We start from the raw sequence: 15,271 nt of genomic DNA, 5'->3' as shown, positions 1-15,271 counted from the left end.
CAGGACGACTTTATTGAGGGGCCAATGCACCGATGGGTCGAGGATGGGTCTGTGCTTGCCGACTGTGATGAAGCGAGTGCCACTGGAAAAACGGTAACTGGGGTCCATGAGGATGAAAACAAGTGATGCTTACTCGCAGAGCACTCTCGTGCAAGGTGTAATTTATTTACAGTGCCAATAAGAGAGACAGTCCACAGTGAAGTATATATCCAGGTGCACACAAAAACCTAAAAAGTACCAAAAATAAATAAATAAAAAATAAAGGCGAAAACTCTCCAAACCGTATCCACAGTACACAAAGGTTTGCTTGAGGCGCCGCAGTTGCAGTCAACAAGTCCTGATTGTGAGTCTGGCCTCGCTTTTATAGGGAGAGTAGACTCAAACACCCTTTGACAGGTAAGTATATATTTAAGCTCTTACCTGTTTATGATATATATGAGCAGAGCATGAGCATGAGCATGAGCAGAGTCCAAAAGCATAGCCCGAAACTTGTCTTTCTAAAAGAGTGCCTGATCCTCACTGATTTCATCTGGGATTGGGTCAGGAATTGACTGAATAATCTCATCAACCCTCTGCTGGTAGATGCTGGAACACCATCATGAGTTCTTCATTGACTGTAAATGCGATAAAGGAAATGTTTAATGTAAAATGTTAGTGTTTATGTGTGTTTAAAATCTGCAAAATAAAGAGAAATGTTCTTCATTGACTGTAAATGCGATAAAGGAAATGTTTAATGTAAAATGTTAGTGTTTATGTGTGTTTAAAATCTGCAAAATAAAGAGAAATAGGACTATCACATATGCAAAACATCAAATGTTGTCTTTTAGATGATTTAACTGAGAGAGTTACTCGGGAGAATAGAGAAAGCTCAGATATAAGACTCTGAAATGGACTTCAAGTGTAGCATTCAGTGTGATTTCCAGATGATGCTGATTTTGCAGATGCATTTGAACACATTCAGAGAATAGCTCTGTTCTCAGAATAGGTTAAACGCTGATAAAGCAGATTTGAGGAAGTGTTCTGTGTCTGCTTCCCGGACAATGTTAGGAAGACTGTTCCAGAGTTTTGGTGCTAAATAGGAAAAGGATCTCCCGCCAGCAGTCGATTTAGATATTCTAGGTATTATCAACTGGCCGGAATTTTGAGATCGCAATAGACGTGAAGGACTATAATGCGTTAAGAGCTCGCTCAAGTACTGCGGAGCTTAACCATTTAGTTCTTTGTAAATAATCAGCAATATTTAAAAATGTATACGATGTTTAATAGGCAGCCAATGCAGTATTGACAGAACCGGGCTAATATGGTCATATTTCCTGGTTCTGGTAAGAACTCGAGCTGCGGCGTTTTGAACTAGCTGGAGTTTGTTTATTAAGCGTGCAGGGCAACCACCCTGTAGAGCATTACAATAATCCAGCCTTGAGGTCATGAACGCATTAATTAACTGTTCCGCATTTGTCAGTGAGAGCATATGACGTAATTTAGATATATTTTTAAGATGCAGTTTTACAGATACTAGACACGTGACTTTCAAATGAAAGATTGGTATCAAAGAGCACACCCAGGTTCCTAACCGACGACGAGGACTTGACAGAGCAGCCATTAAGTGTTAGACAGTATTCTGGGTTATTACGTGTGGAAGTTTTTTGTCCAATAATTAGAATCTCTGTTTTTTCAGAATTTAGTAGTAGGAAATTACTAGTCATTTAGTTTTGTATATCAGCTATGCATTCCGTTAATTTTGTGGATTGGTATGTTTCGTCAGGGTGTGAAGAAATATAGAGCTAAGTATCATCGGCATAACAGTGAAAGCTAACTCCATGTTTCCTAATGATATCTCCTAATGGTAGCATGTACAGAGTGAACAGCAGCGGTCCTAGTACTGAGCCTTGTGGGACGCCATACTGAACTTGTGATCGATAAGACATCTCTTCATTTACTGCTACAAACTGATAACGGTCAGTTAAGTATGATTTAAACCATGCTAGTGCAATTCCACTAATGCCAACATAATTTTCGAGTCTATTTAAAAGAATGTTGTGGTCAATCGTGTCAAATGCAGCTTAACACTAATATAGAGATACAACCGCGATCGGATGATAAGAGCAAATCATTTGTGATGAGAGATGTCTCAGTACTATGATACGGTCTAAATCCGGACTGAAAATTCTTTCTAAAAAGGAACATAGTTGTGAAGATACTGCCTTTTCTAGTATCTTTGACAGAAAAATGGATATAGGCAACAAATCAATATTGGGCATCAAAACCTGCAGTGTAAACGAGATTCCATCGTTTCAACATCATCGTGTGCATAAGGTACGAGGTCAGTGTAATGGTCATCTCACCTCGCTCGACGTTTGGACTTAGTTGGTAAAGTCTGACTAGTTTATTGTCTGTTTGAATCGAAACATTAACTTTACGTCAGAACTATGAGGGTAAATTTCAGCTTACAAACATGAATATTTTGTTCTCAAATTCTAATCTACAAGCTCTCGAATTTTGCTACTCTTTTACCTTCATAGAAGAATTAATTTAAATCGTGAATTCAAACTATGAAACTTTCCAGCTAACAAGAGCAAGTTTAGTTACGTCTGTTTTTACAGGAATGGAAGAGACGACAACTTTTAAATCATGATTCTTCATGCTCTTTATTGTCACATGTGAAAAAAAAGAAAGAAATTACCTGCCATTTCGTAACATATAGACACTGCAAAGTAAAACTTCTGAATATTTGATGACAATATAATGCAAGCAGAGACTGATGTAATTCTCAGACGGACGTCTCTCTGTAGAAGAAACAGCTGATATACAAGCTGAAGCAAGAGGATCATTTCAGCATGAGCTTCTGCATGAAGATGAAGGTTTTCAGACAGAAATCCAGCGGATAATCTCTATCTTTACTGTAGCTGTGATGATATAGATGAGATTCTGTGCTCAGACCGACTACAGACCAGATGATGACTCACAATAAATCTCATTCATATTCACAGTACATTAAACAAATATCTGCTCGTTCACACACAAGTATACAATTCCTCCAAACACCAGATTTCCTGATACGATCCCAGATAGCAACATTGTTTCGGCCCAGATCCGGCCCACATCTGGCACTTGTGTGGGTCAAGGTCCAGTTCTGGTTTATTTCTTTGCTCTGGCTGACATGTGGCATTGCTATGGCCTGCTTGTGGCCCAGATCTGGCAAACAGGAGCGGTCCGTCCTAGGGCCGTCCTTCCACACAGCATGTGGGCCAGATCTGTGCTGAAACAATGTTGCTATCTGGGATGAGCTCATGATCTGTATCATTAATGTGTATTTGTGAAGGTCTTGTTCTTGTTCACAGAGGCGTAAAGTTCATCCTGCGGTTCTTCTCTTCCTCTGATGGCAGCATAAGTCACTGTATCATCATGATCCTGAAAGAACAGCACAGAGTCTGTCCATCAATGTTTGAACCACAGCGATTATTATTACCATTATTAGAGCATGAGCTTCATTTATCTGAGAGTCAGTGATGATGGACAGTGATGAAGAACAAGGGAATGTGCTGGTATCTACTCACATTGAGCGCTTTTACTGGCTTTGTATTGAAAGAAGTGACCTCAGAATAAGTCACATCATCTGTCTGCTCCTAAACATCAATGCAAACGTGCAGAGAGTCAAGTTTAACACACACACACACACATCTCTCACTATAATATGTAGAATAACACAAAAGCTTTTAAATCACATTATTGAACAGACAGTGAGCGTAATGTTTGATGATTTAGTGACTCACATCGGCTCTTGCAGGAGGAGTGGACATGTTGATCGTCTCATACGTCCCTTTATGTTCATTCTCATCTTTGACCTTCAGAACAAACAGTTAAACTGCATGAATGACACTTTATTGAGCTTTAAAGACATTAATCAAATCTAAATCACTGCATTACTGAACTCACCGCAGAGTCGCCAGTCCCTCTTTTATTATCTGAAAACAAGTGCCTCATGAAATATGAGTATTTATGGACAATCAGATTTTGTTGAAGCATTAAAATGAATAATAAAAATGATTGTTGACTTGATATCTCGTTGAGATTGACATTATAGGATTTTCTGTTTGAGAATTTCATATAATCCACATGTTTCTGTGATTCTTACAGTCTGAACATGATGTGTTTGTTTGCTCATCTGAACTGTTTTTAAAGGTGCAATGTGTACAAATTTTGAGTATCTATTAACAGAAATGCAATATGACATCCATAACTATGTGTTCAGTGGTGTATAAAGAACTTACTTAATAAACCGTAATGTTTTTATTACCTTAGAATGAGGCATTTATATCTACATAGGCGCGGGCACCCCCTTCTATGAAGGTCTACATATTGTGACGTCATGTTTCTACAGTAGCCGAACGCGAACAAACAGCGTTACAGAGCGCGTTTCGTCACTACCTTGAAAGAGAAGCCGCAGAAACCTAGAAGCTAGCCATAAACACAGTAAGTAGTGACTTTTCCCTTGTCAGTGGTGTAAAATATGTAGTTGGACTGTTTCATGTAACTTTAACTTAGTTCTTCCTCGCTGTGTTATGGCTTTGCTATGTGGGGATAAATGTGCTGGTTACGTGTGCAATGTGCAATGTGTCCCTGAGCAAGACACTTAACCCCTAGTTGCTCCAGAGGTGTGCGACCTCTGACATATATAGCAATTGTAAGTCGCTTTGGATAAAAGCGTCAGCTAAATGAATAAATGTCAGCTAAATGAATAAATGTACGTTCGTGAGACGGCTGATTAGTACTCTTGTCATTGACCGTAAAACAGTAACGTTACAGGAGTCACCAACCCGTCGATCGCGGTCGACAAGTCGATCTTGGAAGCATTTTAAGTCTATCGCGAAGAGTTTTCAATATCAGAGAAAAAAGCCTATTGTGTGTAGTAAATGGTGTCTAGGGCATGCGGAGACACGCGCGCTGTTTAACCAGCTCAGCCACAGTAACTGCTCATATTAGCCAGCTAAACTTTTACTACCCTGTTAGAAAACATATGTAGTTGCATAGTTTCACATGGTTCTTCTCCGTCGCTGTATTTTGGGTTTGCTATGTGGGGAGAAATGTGCTGGTTACGTTTGTGAGACAATCAGCTGATTACTATTATTATATTATATATTAAGACCCTTGATCCTCACCTGACTATGGCTTTGTAAACTTTATCCATGATGTGGTTTATAATGGACTGTGGTACAGAAACTTGGCTTACACTGGCTATTCTCTGCTGTCTCAGACGACGATATGTTTGTCCCGTTTTAGCCACCGTAGCTTCTTCGAAAGGGAGGGGTGAGCAGTGGGCTGAGCCCTTAGTGTAAACTCGCAACCGGACCGCTAGATGTCGCCAAAAATCACACACTGGACCTTTAATTGTTATAAAGGAGTAAATGTGAAAACTCACCAGCTGTTTTTCTGCAGATCAGCCAGAGAAGAGCAAGAAGGAGAACAGCGACTGCAGCGACAGAAATCCCTATGACTGAAGAAGAGATCGAGCTCAGAGTCAGAGACGGACAGGGCAGATTCAGGACAATTATAGACAAAGACTAAAGACTCTGATTATGAAGCTTGTGTGTTTGCAGGATCCTGAGAGTGTGTGCCTGGTGTTGTTGTATCTGCTTGATCTGAAAAGGAGGATTGAGGAAAATTACTTCTCTTTGGCTCTCAACGAAGGCGGTCGCATTTTCATTCCCTCCTCTCTCTTACCTCCTCTGCTTTGCTCCTCTCGTCTCGTCTAGTCTACTGTCTCGTACTTTTTGAGAGACTCTCTCCGCACTGCTCTCCAAACTAAGAAATTATGGATTTGATCAACTGGTCTCTCAACGCTATTGACACCATCTTCTCGACGAGAAGCTTGGGTTCGCGGGAACCTAACTGCCCTGCCGGAACGTTCGCAGCTGGCTACACGATGGACGCGTGGGAGAGGTGAGGGTCGTGTGTCTGGCGGCTCTTTCCGTGGAGGACATTGAAGATATCTACCTATTCGGAACCATGATAACAGGTTTTCTGCTGATTGGATTAGGCATTGCCCTGGTTTATCGAGAAATGAAGAAGTCGGCGACAGCTGTCCAAAGCTCCACAAGGCTGCCCGTCATGATTGAAGCAGTGGGCAGAGCTGTCAGCACTCAGACTGTGACTATGAACCACAATATGGATAACATCATGGAGAAGCTCACAGCTCTGCAAAGGCAAATGGATCGTTTCGGAGACCAAAATGGACCAGGGGCTGTGTAAATCGGAATGCGGCTACTCGTCCCAAGACCAATTAATCCCAATCTTATCTGCTTTCGGCCCCCCTCATCCAGCACTGGCCTTGGCCAAGGCCGCTGTTGGAACAACAACTCCCCCGGAAGAGCACTGCAGTGAGACGCTCTTGCGTTCCTTCCCCCACTCCCCACAGACACCTGCTGATTGTTGACTCTGTCTGGGACATGATCAGGGTTGTCTCCATGGCAACTTGCTGTGTATCGCTATGACAATCCTGCGGACTTGAGGCACTAAGATTATGATGCCAGGCATAGCGACTCTCCAGGCCTACACATACACGAACTCTTACATATATACAGATATGCAATCACCCCCCCACCCCCCATCCCTCGCCTTCAACGCTTTGTACCACCAGTCTGACAGGCGGGTCTGTGACCAGCGCCGAGAATGGCTGCAGGACCGGACGGATACCTGTCTGAGCTGGGTTACCTCCATCCCCCACTCCCCTCCCCTGTTGCAAGTCTTGTGTGTTCATGTTTGTAGAGTGTACTGATTATGTGCAAATGTTGCTGAGGTGTTTTTTACTGTTCCCAAACTGTACTCCTCACAGGAGCATAGTCTGGGGGTTGCCTTTTTTTTCTCCTCACCTCTCCTCATGTTATGCTGTATTTTCTTCCTAAATGCTCTGTCTTCCTGTCCTGTCTACCCCCTTGTCATATTGTATGTATGTTTGTATGGACAGGTTGATGGCTAATTTCGTTGGTACTTGTGACCAATGACAATAAAGGCTACTACTACTACTACTACTACTAATTATAGACAAAAGCCATCGGCACTGAATGAGATTTCAAACGATTCTGATCTTCCTCTGACTGTATTAATGCCCTGTGATTTATTTACTGTTTATTGCTCTTCTCTCAAGAAACAAAAGGAAAAGGTCAACTCAACTCTTACACGCTGATTATTTATATAATGTGGTAGAGTGTCTATATGGTAATCCATTCATATTTTCTATAGAATTATGTTAGACAAAGCTGTTCTGTGAATAACATCATCAATGGCTTAAAAGCATCAGCATCATCATGAGCCTTGTGTAGAAGGACTCACTGCTGTCAATATCTAGTTATATTTGAACTATACGGACAATTGTAGACACAGACAAAAGACTGTGATTATGTCGAATGATCCTGAGAGTTTGTGCCTGGTGTTGTTGTATCAGCTTGAGCTGAAAAGGATGAATGTTAGTTGAGATGCTTCATAATAATATCCAGGATGAGGAGGACACGAGGTGAGGCGTAGCAAACCTAGCAACTTAAACTTTATTTTACCAAACTAAAGAGAGTAATCCAACATGAGAATCCACACAGCAAAATCCCCAGATTTCATTTAAAGGTCCAGTGTGTGATTTTTGGCGACATCTGGCGGTTCGGTTGCGAGTTTACACTAAGGGCTCAGCCCACTGCTCACCCCTCCCTTTCGGAGAAGCTACGGTGGCTAAAACGGGACAAACATCGTCGACTGAGACAGCAGAGAATAGCCAGCGTAAACCAAGTTTCTGTACCACAGTCCATTATAAACCACATCATGGATAAAGTTTCAAGTGAGGATCAAGGGTCTTAATACATAATATAATAATAGTAGTGCTGGGCATCGATTAAAAAATGTAATCGCGATTAATCGCATTGTTACGCGCAAAATTGAATAATGAATTCTAAAGTAGTGTATTGCGCACTTTTGATTTAAATGTACTGCTACAAAAGTGCAATAACATGTGGTTTGCAAAAACTTTAAACAAATAAGGTGCTTTTATACCAGCAGTATTTCCTTTACACAGTATCAATAAAATATTTCTTGTAAATCTCAACTTAAACATTAACGTAATCAAATCAAATATTTAAACAAAGCTATTTGCCACTGCATTACCTTTTATCTAGCTTGTTAAAACGAGTCCAGTTTTCTTTTTTTCTTTTTTTTTCTTTTTTCACTGAACAGGTATTTTGTATCAGGGAGCAGCAGAAACAGTCTATGTAGTCAAAGGGTCATGATCACTACTACAGATATAAGTCGACCAACGTTACTTCTCTGATAGCAGCTTAGGTGTGGTCATGGCATGCCATGGTTTCCCACGTAAGATTACATTAAACAGAGGTAAAGCCCAATTTATACTTCTGCATCGAACTCACGCCGTAGCTGTGTAGCGCGCGTACCCTGACGTGCATCTCTCCAAAAATGTAACGTCAATTCTACGCGTACCGCAAGCGCTGTGATTGCTAGAACCGCTCCCCGGGTTTCTCACTCTCCCTCTGCATGTGTAATTGCGCGTCAACGCGGACAACGACGCAGATATATAAATGAAAACCAACGCGTAGTCTATAGCGTAGAGGCTCCGGCGTAGGTCCGACGCAGAAGTATAAATCAGCCTAGAGTGAGGTGAAGTGGTCGAGCACAGGTGCAGCGACAAGCGGGTGCGTTCCTGTGAAACTGTTGCAGTCATGCTCGCCTCACGCACGCGCCCGCGCGTTGCCGAAGTGGCATTGTCGAACTTTTTGTACACGACGCGCAGCACAAATTATTGGAAGAGAGACTGATCCTCGGCTCGCTGTTTGTGAGTTTCCAGAATCTAAATAGTTATCAGGACATCAACAGGAGGGAATTCACATGGCAGAGCATCCCCGCTAAACTAAACGCAGGCCTATCAGGTAAAGTTATGTTTAATTTTAATTTAAGTTAAAAAGGCACAGAAGCCGTTGCCCTGGTTACTATCCATAGAGCGCCTGTCATTCACTCGCGGAGCGCTGTCTCCCTTTCTGTTCACCTGAGAGAACCTGCCAAAGCCTCTCCACTGCTGGTTTGGGTGGGTTACTTGCTGGCTGACAAACATCCCACCCCTCCTGTGATCATGGTTTGACTGTAGGCCTATGTGTATTCAGAGCCAGTGAGCAACGGACTTTCAAAATAATAATAATAAAAAAACTGAGTTAACGCGCGATAAAAAAATTGTCGGCATTAATTAATAAATGCGTTAACGCGATAATAACGCGTTAACTTGCCCAGCACTAAATAATAGTAATCAGCTGATTGTCTCACGAACGTAAGCAGCACATTCTCCCCACATAGCAAACCCATAATACAGCGAGGGAGAAGAACCACATGAAACTATGCAACTATATATTTTTTCTAACAGGGTAGTAAAAGTTTAGCTGGCTAATATGAGCTGTTACTGTGGCTGAGCTGGTTAAAGCGTAAGCCTTGTTTAAATTTGACGCGTCGGCATGAGCCCAAAGGTGCGTGCGGCAGAAATGATGTGATTGTAACAGCGCGCGCGCCTCCGCATCCCTAGACACACTTACTACACACACAATAGGCTTTTTTTCTCTGATTTCGGAAACTCGATCGACTTAAAATGCTTCCAAGATCGACGGGTTGGTGATTCCTGTAAATGTTTTACGGTCAATGACAAGAGTAGCCTACTAATCAGCTGTCTCACGAACTTAACCAGCACATTTATCCCCACATAGCAAAGCCATAACACAGCGAGGGAGAAGAACTAAGTTACATGAAACAATCCAACTACATATTTACTTTACGAACATTCAACCCTTCCAAGAGCACCAGAGGATACAAGGGATACCCGCAGCGCTCCAGCTTCCTTTTGTTCAGTCTTATAAGGATCATTTTGGGTGACCCTGGACAGGAGCAGCTCCGTTCTATTTTTTTAACGTTGAGGACCCGCTACAACATCAATATGGCCACAACTAGATCTTTCTCCTACACTTAGGACGAGGGCAAAGCCATCATTGTAGAAGACACTCTTCTGGAAGTGGATTTTGATCAGGAACATGCACAGAGGACAGACACACGTAAAGTGCACATTGATCTACAAAAACTTTCTGAAAAAGAGGTAAAGCTGAATCTTCACATTATTACCTTATCTGACTACTGGAGGCAGGACATGATCCCAAGAGGGTTGAGATTGAATACATTTCCTTCATTTGGTTATGATAATGTGGATTTTAAGGATAAATGGGAAGCAATTCTCAATAAATGCTCCCTAGACTTAATCCTCTTGTTAATTGAAGAAGCCAGAAAGCAGAAGTCAGCTCTACAATCCCAGATTGAGGATTTAAAATCTGAGCTCACTCAGACAGAATCAGAGGAACATAGGTTGCCTTTTGAAAACAAATTAAAAGAAGACCTGGATAAACTGTCAACAAAACTGAAACAAGGCAAATTAATAAAATTTAAGTGAGACCGTAATGACTACAGTAAGGGTTTTATATACGGCTGGGGCAAGAAGGGACACGTGACAAAAAGAAGAGTGTCTTTTAATCTTCCAAGCACTGATGATGAGAACTATGATGAAGGTGATGGTCCTAATGTCCGTGACAAGAGGGATGGGAATTTCCAAATTACTGATGTGTATGACAGAAATGCTTTTTTGGAATCTCGCCCGAGACAGCACAACCAACCTCACAAAAGAGGGAAAGGAAAACGCGGAGGGGTGGAAAGCGGCGGAACTCACTCTCAGGAACCACCAATCACAAGGAGCCGGTTGAAGCATCGGTAGTAATCAATATCTCAGACCTCCCCCTCTCCGATGACTGCGTCTCTGTCTTGTCCAAGGGTCTCTCATTTTCTCCTACAAACTCAGGTAGACCATTTGACACCAAAGTGGATCTCTATCGATTCTATAGGAGTTTACATTTGAAGGCCTGGTACTCCCAGAACGCACAGGATACAGCTACCTACTCAACCATTACGGTAAACTCTTCTTTTCGGCCTAAGTCTACCTTTTCACCTTGTACTACAAATCCTGTACTGACTACTTTCACCAAAAAGGTGTCATATGAAGTAGACAAGCTTTACAGTAAACAAAAAAAGATCACACAGCATAATCTCACAAACAATGAATCTCAAGCACTTAAATGGCTTTCGGAGAGAGATGACATAGTTATAAAAAGTGCTGATAAGGGGGGTGCTGTCTGTGTGTGGGACAAGAAGAAGTATATTAATGAAGCTCTTCGCCAACTAGATAATACTCAGTACTACTCAAAGCCCTCATCCAATCCAATGGACACTATGAGAAGAGAGCTTGAGCAATTGCTTAATGAGGCAAAATCACATAATTGGATTACCAAGAAAGAATATGAGTTTTTACTCTGTCAACACCCACGTTATTCTTCTTTTTATATGCTCCCCAAAGTCCACAAGGATTTGGAAAATCCACCTGGTAGACCGATAATCAGCGGGAATGATTCAATAACAGAACCTGCTTCCAAGTTTGTGGATTATTTCATCAAGCCATTTGTTACAGATTTGCCTTCTTATATTCAAGATACCACACAAGTTTTGAGGAAAATTGAGCAAATAGGGAACATAGGCTCTTGTATTATGGCCACAATGGATGTGGAGTCTTTATATAGTAATATTGTACATGACGAGGGTCTAGAGGCTTTGAAACACTATCTCTCATCCAGACCTGAACATCTTATGCCTCCCAGTGACTTTATAGTACAACTGACTGAGTGGATTTTAAAGAATAACATCTTTCTCTTTCAAGACAAATTGTACAGACAGGAAAAGGGGACTGCAATGGGCGCTTGTTTTGCTCCCAATTATGCTAATCTGTTTTTAGGCTTGTGGGAGGAGCATTATATATTTTCTCAAGATAACCCCTTCAAAGATAAAATCTTGTGGTGGGGTAGATATATTGATGATGTGATTCTGATGTTCTCAGGCTTAGAACAAGAACTTGTAGACTTTCATGTTTATGTAAACAATCTAAATGAGAACCTTAAATTTAGTCTGGACTACGACTCACACGCCATAAACTTTCTGGATCTACGGATCTCAAAGGATGATGAGGGATTCTTGGATACATCTATTTTCAGAAAAGCAACAGATCGTAATACCTTACTGCATGCAAATAGTTTTCATCCCCCATGGCTTATTGATAACATACCCTTTGGACAGATCCAGAGACTAAGGCGTATATGTGATTCAGATCAGGATTTCCAAAATCAGTCTATGGATATGCAGCGGCGTTTTCGACAAAGAGGTTATCAAACACAAACTCTCATTCAAGCTCATAATAGAGCCCAATCACTCGAAAGGAAGAGCCTGCTTCAGTCTAGCCCAACATTTTGTCAACTCAGAAACCCTACTTTGTCACTAATTATAGTAAGGAGGCTATCCAGATCAAACACATTATAAAGAAAAACTGGAACATTATTGAATGTGACCCGACTCTACGGGAAGTATTCACGGAACCACCTGGGATCAGTTTTAAGAGGGCCCCCACAATTAAGGACAAGTTAGTAAGAAGTTACCTCCCTGCTCCTAAACGTGAAATTTGGCTTCGTCAACCTAAGGGAAATTTTCCTTGTGGTAACTGTAATTATTGTGAGAATATGGCTAAAACTGATACATTTATGGATGTTTCCAGTAATAAGACCTACACTGTTAACAGTTTTATAAATTGCAATACCACCCATGTTGTTTATCGATTAGAGTGCACTTGTGGCTGTTTTTATGTAGGCCTCACTAAAAGGAGATTGAGAGACAGGGTAGCTGAGCATAGGTATGCCATCCGGACTGGAAACATCAATTATCCAATGGCCAAACATTATATAGACGCTAAACATGGAAGGGATTCAACCTTACGAGTAGTGGGCATTGAGGCTGTTCGCCTTGATGCCAGAGGCGGGGATATAATCAAACGCCTTAAACAAAGGGAGACATATTGGATCTATTCTTTGAGGGCCACTAGTTATCCAGGTCTTAATGAAGATTTTGACCTTTCACCTTTTTTGTAATTGTTGTGTTTCAATGGGTACAGTATTTTGACTTATCTTTGAATGCAATACCATTTTCTGTCAATGTTGTTTTAGAACCATCTTGACTATGAAATTATAATTATGATGGGTAACTAGCCTATTTCACATTTACTCCTATCTTTCCACTGTGAGATCTCTTATCTTTTGCACTTGCATGTTTTTATTTCTGATATTAGACATGACCTGAACCATTGCCTCTAGTGGCCAAAATTTGTGTTGCAAGTGCCAGAGTGGCACACCTGAAACCAATGCAACTATAAGTATTGCTTGATCTTGTCTGTTTGTTACCAACACCCTGATGAAGGCCAGTGGGCCGATACGCGTTGGTCTTTTTTAATGGTTTAGCCCTCGCTTTAATAATAATAAAGGCTTTTTTACTTTTGTAACCCTCTGAGTGCCTGGACTTGGATTTTTCTTCCAAACTTTACGAACATTCAACCCTTCCAAGAGCACCAGAGGATACAAGGGATACCCGCAGCGCTCCAGCTTCCTTTTGTTCAGTACATATTTACACCACTGACAAGGGAAAAGTCACTACTCACGGTGTTTATGGCTAACTTCTAGCTTCCTGCGGCTTCTCTTTCAAGGTAGTGACGAAACGCGCTCTGTAACGCTGTTTGTTCGCGTTCGGCTACTGTAGAAACATGACGTCACAATATGTCGACCTTCATAGAAGGGGATTCCCGCGCCTATGTAGATATAAATGCCTCATTCTAAGGTAATAAAAACATTACGGTTTATTAAGTAAGTTCTTTATACACCACTGAACACATAGTTATGGATGTCATATTGCATTTCTGTTAATAAATACTCAAAAATGTTACACACTGCACCTTTAACTCTGCTCAGAGTGCATATGGTCCCACTCTAAAGAGTGTCAAAGTTAAGCCGGGTTCACACTGTAATCTTGGCCACAATTTGGCCGTCTGAGACTAATTTTGCAAATCCCTAAGGATTCCTCTGATTCTAGGCTAAAATCTGAGGTCTTTGATCGTTAGTTTGACATGTTCACCGACAGCCGATTCATGACCATTGCGATCAGATTTTACCTCAGACGAAATTCTGTCAGTGTCAGAAGATTTGACTCTCAGTCCTGCAGTGACTTCTGCCACGACAACCATCAAATTGTCTTCGTTTTTCAAGACGAGCCGTGTCCAAAATTAACGTTAGAGATTTCTTTGAAGCGCCCATTTCAATCCCGCGTGTAATGCAGCTCACGGTCACCGAACAGTCATTCATTGATGATGTAAAACTCCAGACGGGTTTCCGTGCGTGCATCCGTTTTTAACACATCTCGACTCTCGTAAAGTCTGACATTAATGACAACTGAGATCTTACAGTGTGACGTGGCTTACAGTGAGGATCATGTTCATACAGTCTGACAAGCAACAATCTTAAAGGACTACTATAAATCACACAGTGTGCACCCAGCTTAATGAGAGTTATGAGAAGTTAATGAGATAATTATGTGATTAATTAAGTGATGATTGAGCATTAGTGATGAACACCTGCTGTTAACAAGCAAAATCACTGAAGAACCGAGAAAACACAAGAACCACAACTGACTTCAGCCACAGCTTTAGATGAAATCAACTGAAGATAAAAGAAGACATTAAGGCCCTGTTCACACGAACACGTGTATTTTCAAAACTGCAGCTTTTTCTATGCCGTCCGTCCACACGCAAACGCAGCATCCGGTCACTGAAACCGAACCGTTTGAAACTCCTGCCAGGGTGAAGATTTTCAGAAACTCCGGTCGTGTAGACGGTGAAACCGTAGATTCTGGCTTGTGACGTCGGAACTGGAACCGGTAATAACCTTTCTTCCAGGCTTCTGATTGGCCAACAGGGCTTTAGGGTTAGGGTTATATCGCCACCTGTTGGTTTGGCATGCTCTTGACAGCGCTTCATAGCGTGTTTTTGCGTTTTCATGTGGGCGATTTTTTTTTTTTTAAGCGAAGGAGGATAAACTGTGTCCAATACCCGTGTATGTGTGGACTTGGCCTAAATTTCTGAAGATTTGTGATGGGAAGTTTGGATCATTTTACTGACTCTCTCGAAATGAACGAATCTTTATTCAAGCCATTTTGTTCATTTAAAGGATTAGTTCACTTTTAAAAAAACTTTTGCTGATAATTTACTCACCCCCATGTCATCCAAGATATCGTCTCGGTTACGGATGTAACCCTCGTTCCCTGAGTAGGGAACGGAGACGTT

The 15,271-nt window shown here is 41.4% G+C and overlaps 1 protein-coding gene across 1 annotated transcript in view; it reads right to left on the bottom strand.

Moving 5' to 3' along the window:
* Positions 1-3,292: 3,292 nt before the first annotated feature.
* Positions 3,293-15,271, bottom strand: part of LOC130105990 (uncharacterized) — a 30,336-nt gene continuing 18,357 nt past the window's right edge. The window contains exons 5-10 of the mRNA XM_056272192.1: positions 5,586-5,627; positions 5,417-5,494; positions 3,934-3,962; positions 3,771-3,842; positions 3,555-3,623; positions 3,293-3,408 (exon numbers count right to left, since the gene is read on the bottom strand). Coding sequence (XP_056128167.1) covers positions 3,301-3,408; positions 3,555-3,623; positions 3,771-3,842; positions 3,934-3,962; positions 5,417-5,494; positions 5,586-5,627 — 398 coding nt within the window. The 3' untranslated portion in view covers positions 3,293-3,300. The remainder of the gene's footprint in view (positions 3,409-3,554; positions 3,624-3,770; positions 3,843-3,933; positions 3,963-5,416; positions 5,495-5,585; positions 5,628-15,271) is intronic.

The sequence above is a fragment of the Rhinichthys klamathensis genome, unplaced genomic scaffold (genome assembly GCF_029890125.1).
Source record: "Rhinichthys klamathensis goyatoka isolate OS25496 unplaced genomic scaffold, OSU_Roscu_1.1 h1tg000331l_1, whole genome shotgun sequence".
In the NCBI taxonomy this organism is placed as follows: domain Eukaryota; kingdom Metazoa; phylum Chordata; class Actinopteri; order Cypriniformes; family Leuciscidae; genus Rhinichthys; species Rhinichthys klamathensis.
Note: the sequence above shows the minus strand (reverse complement) of the source record. Positions and strands in the feature narration are given on the sequence as shown.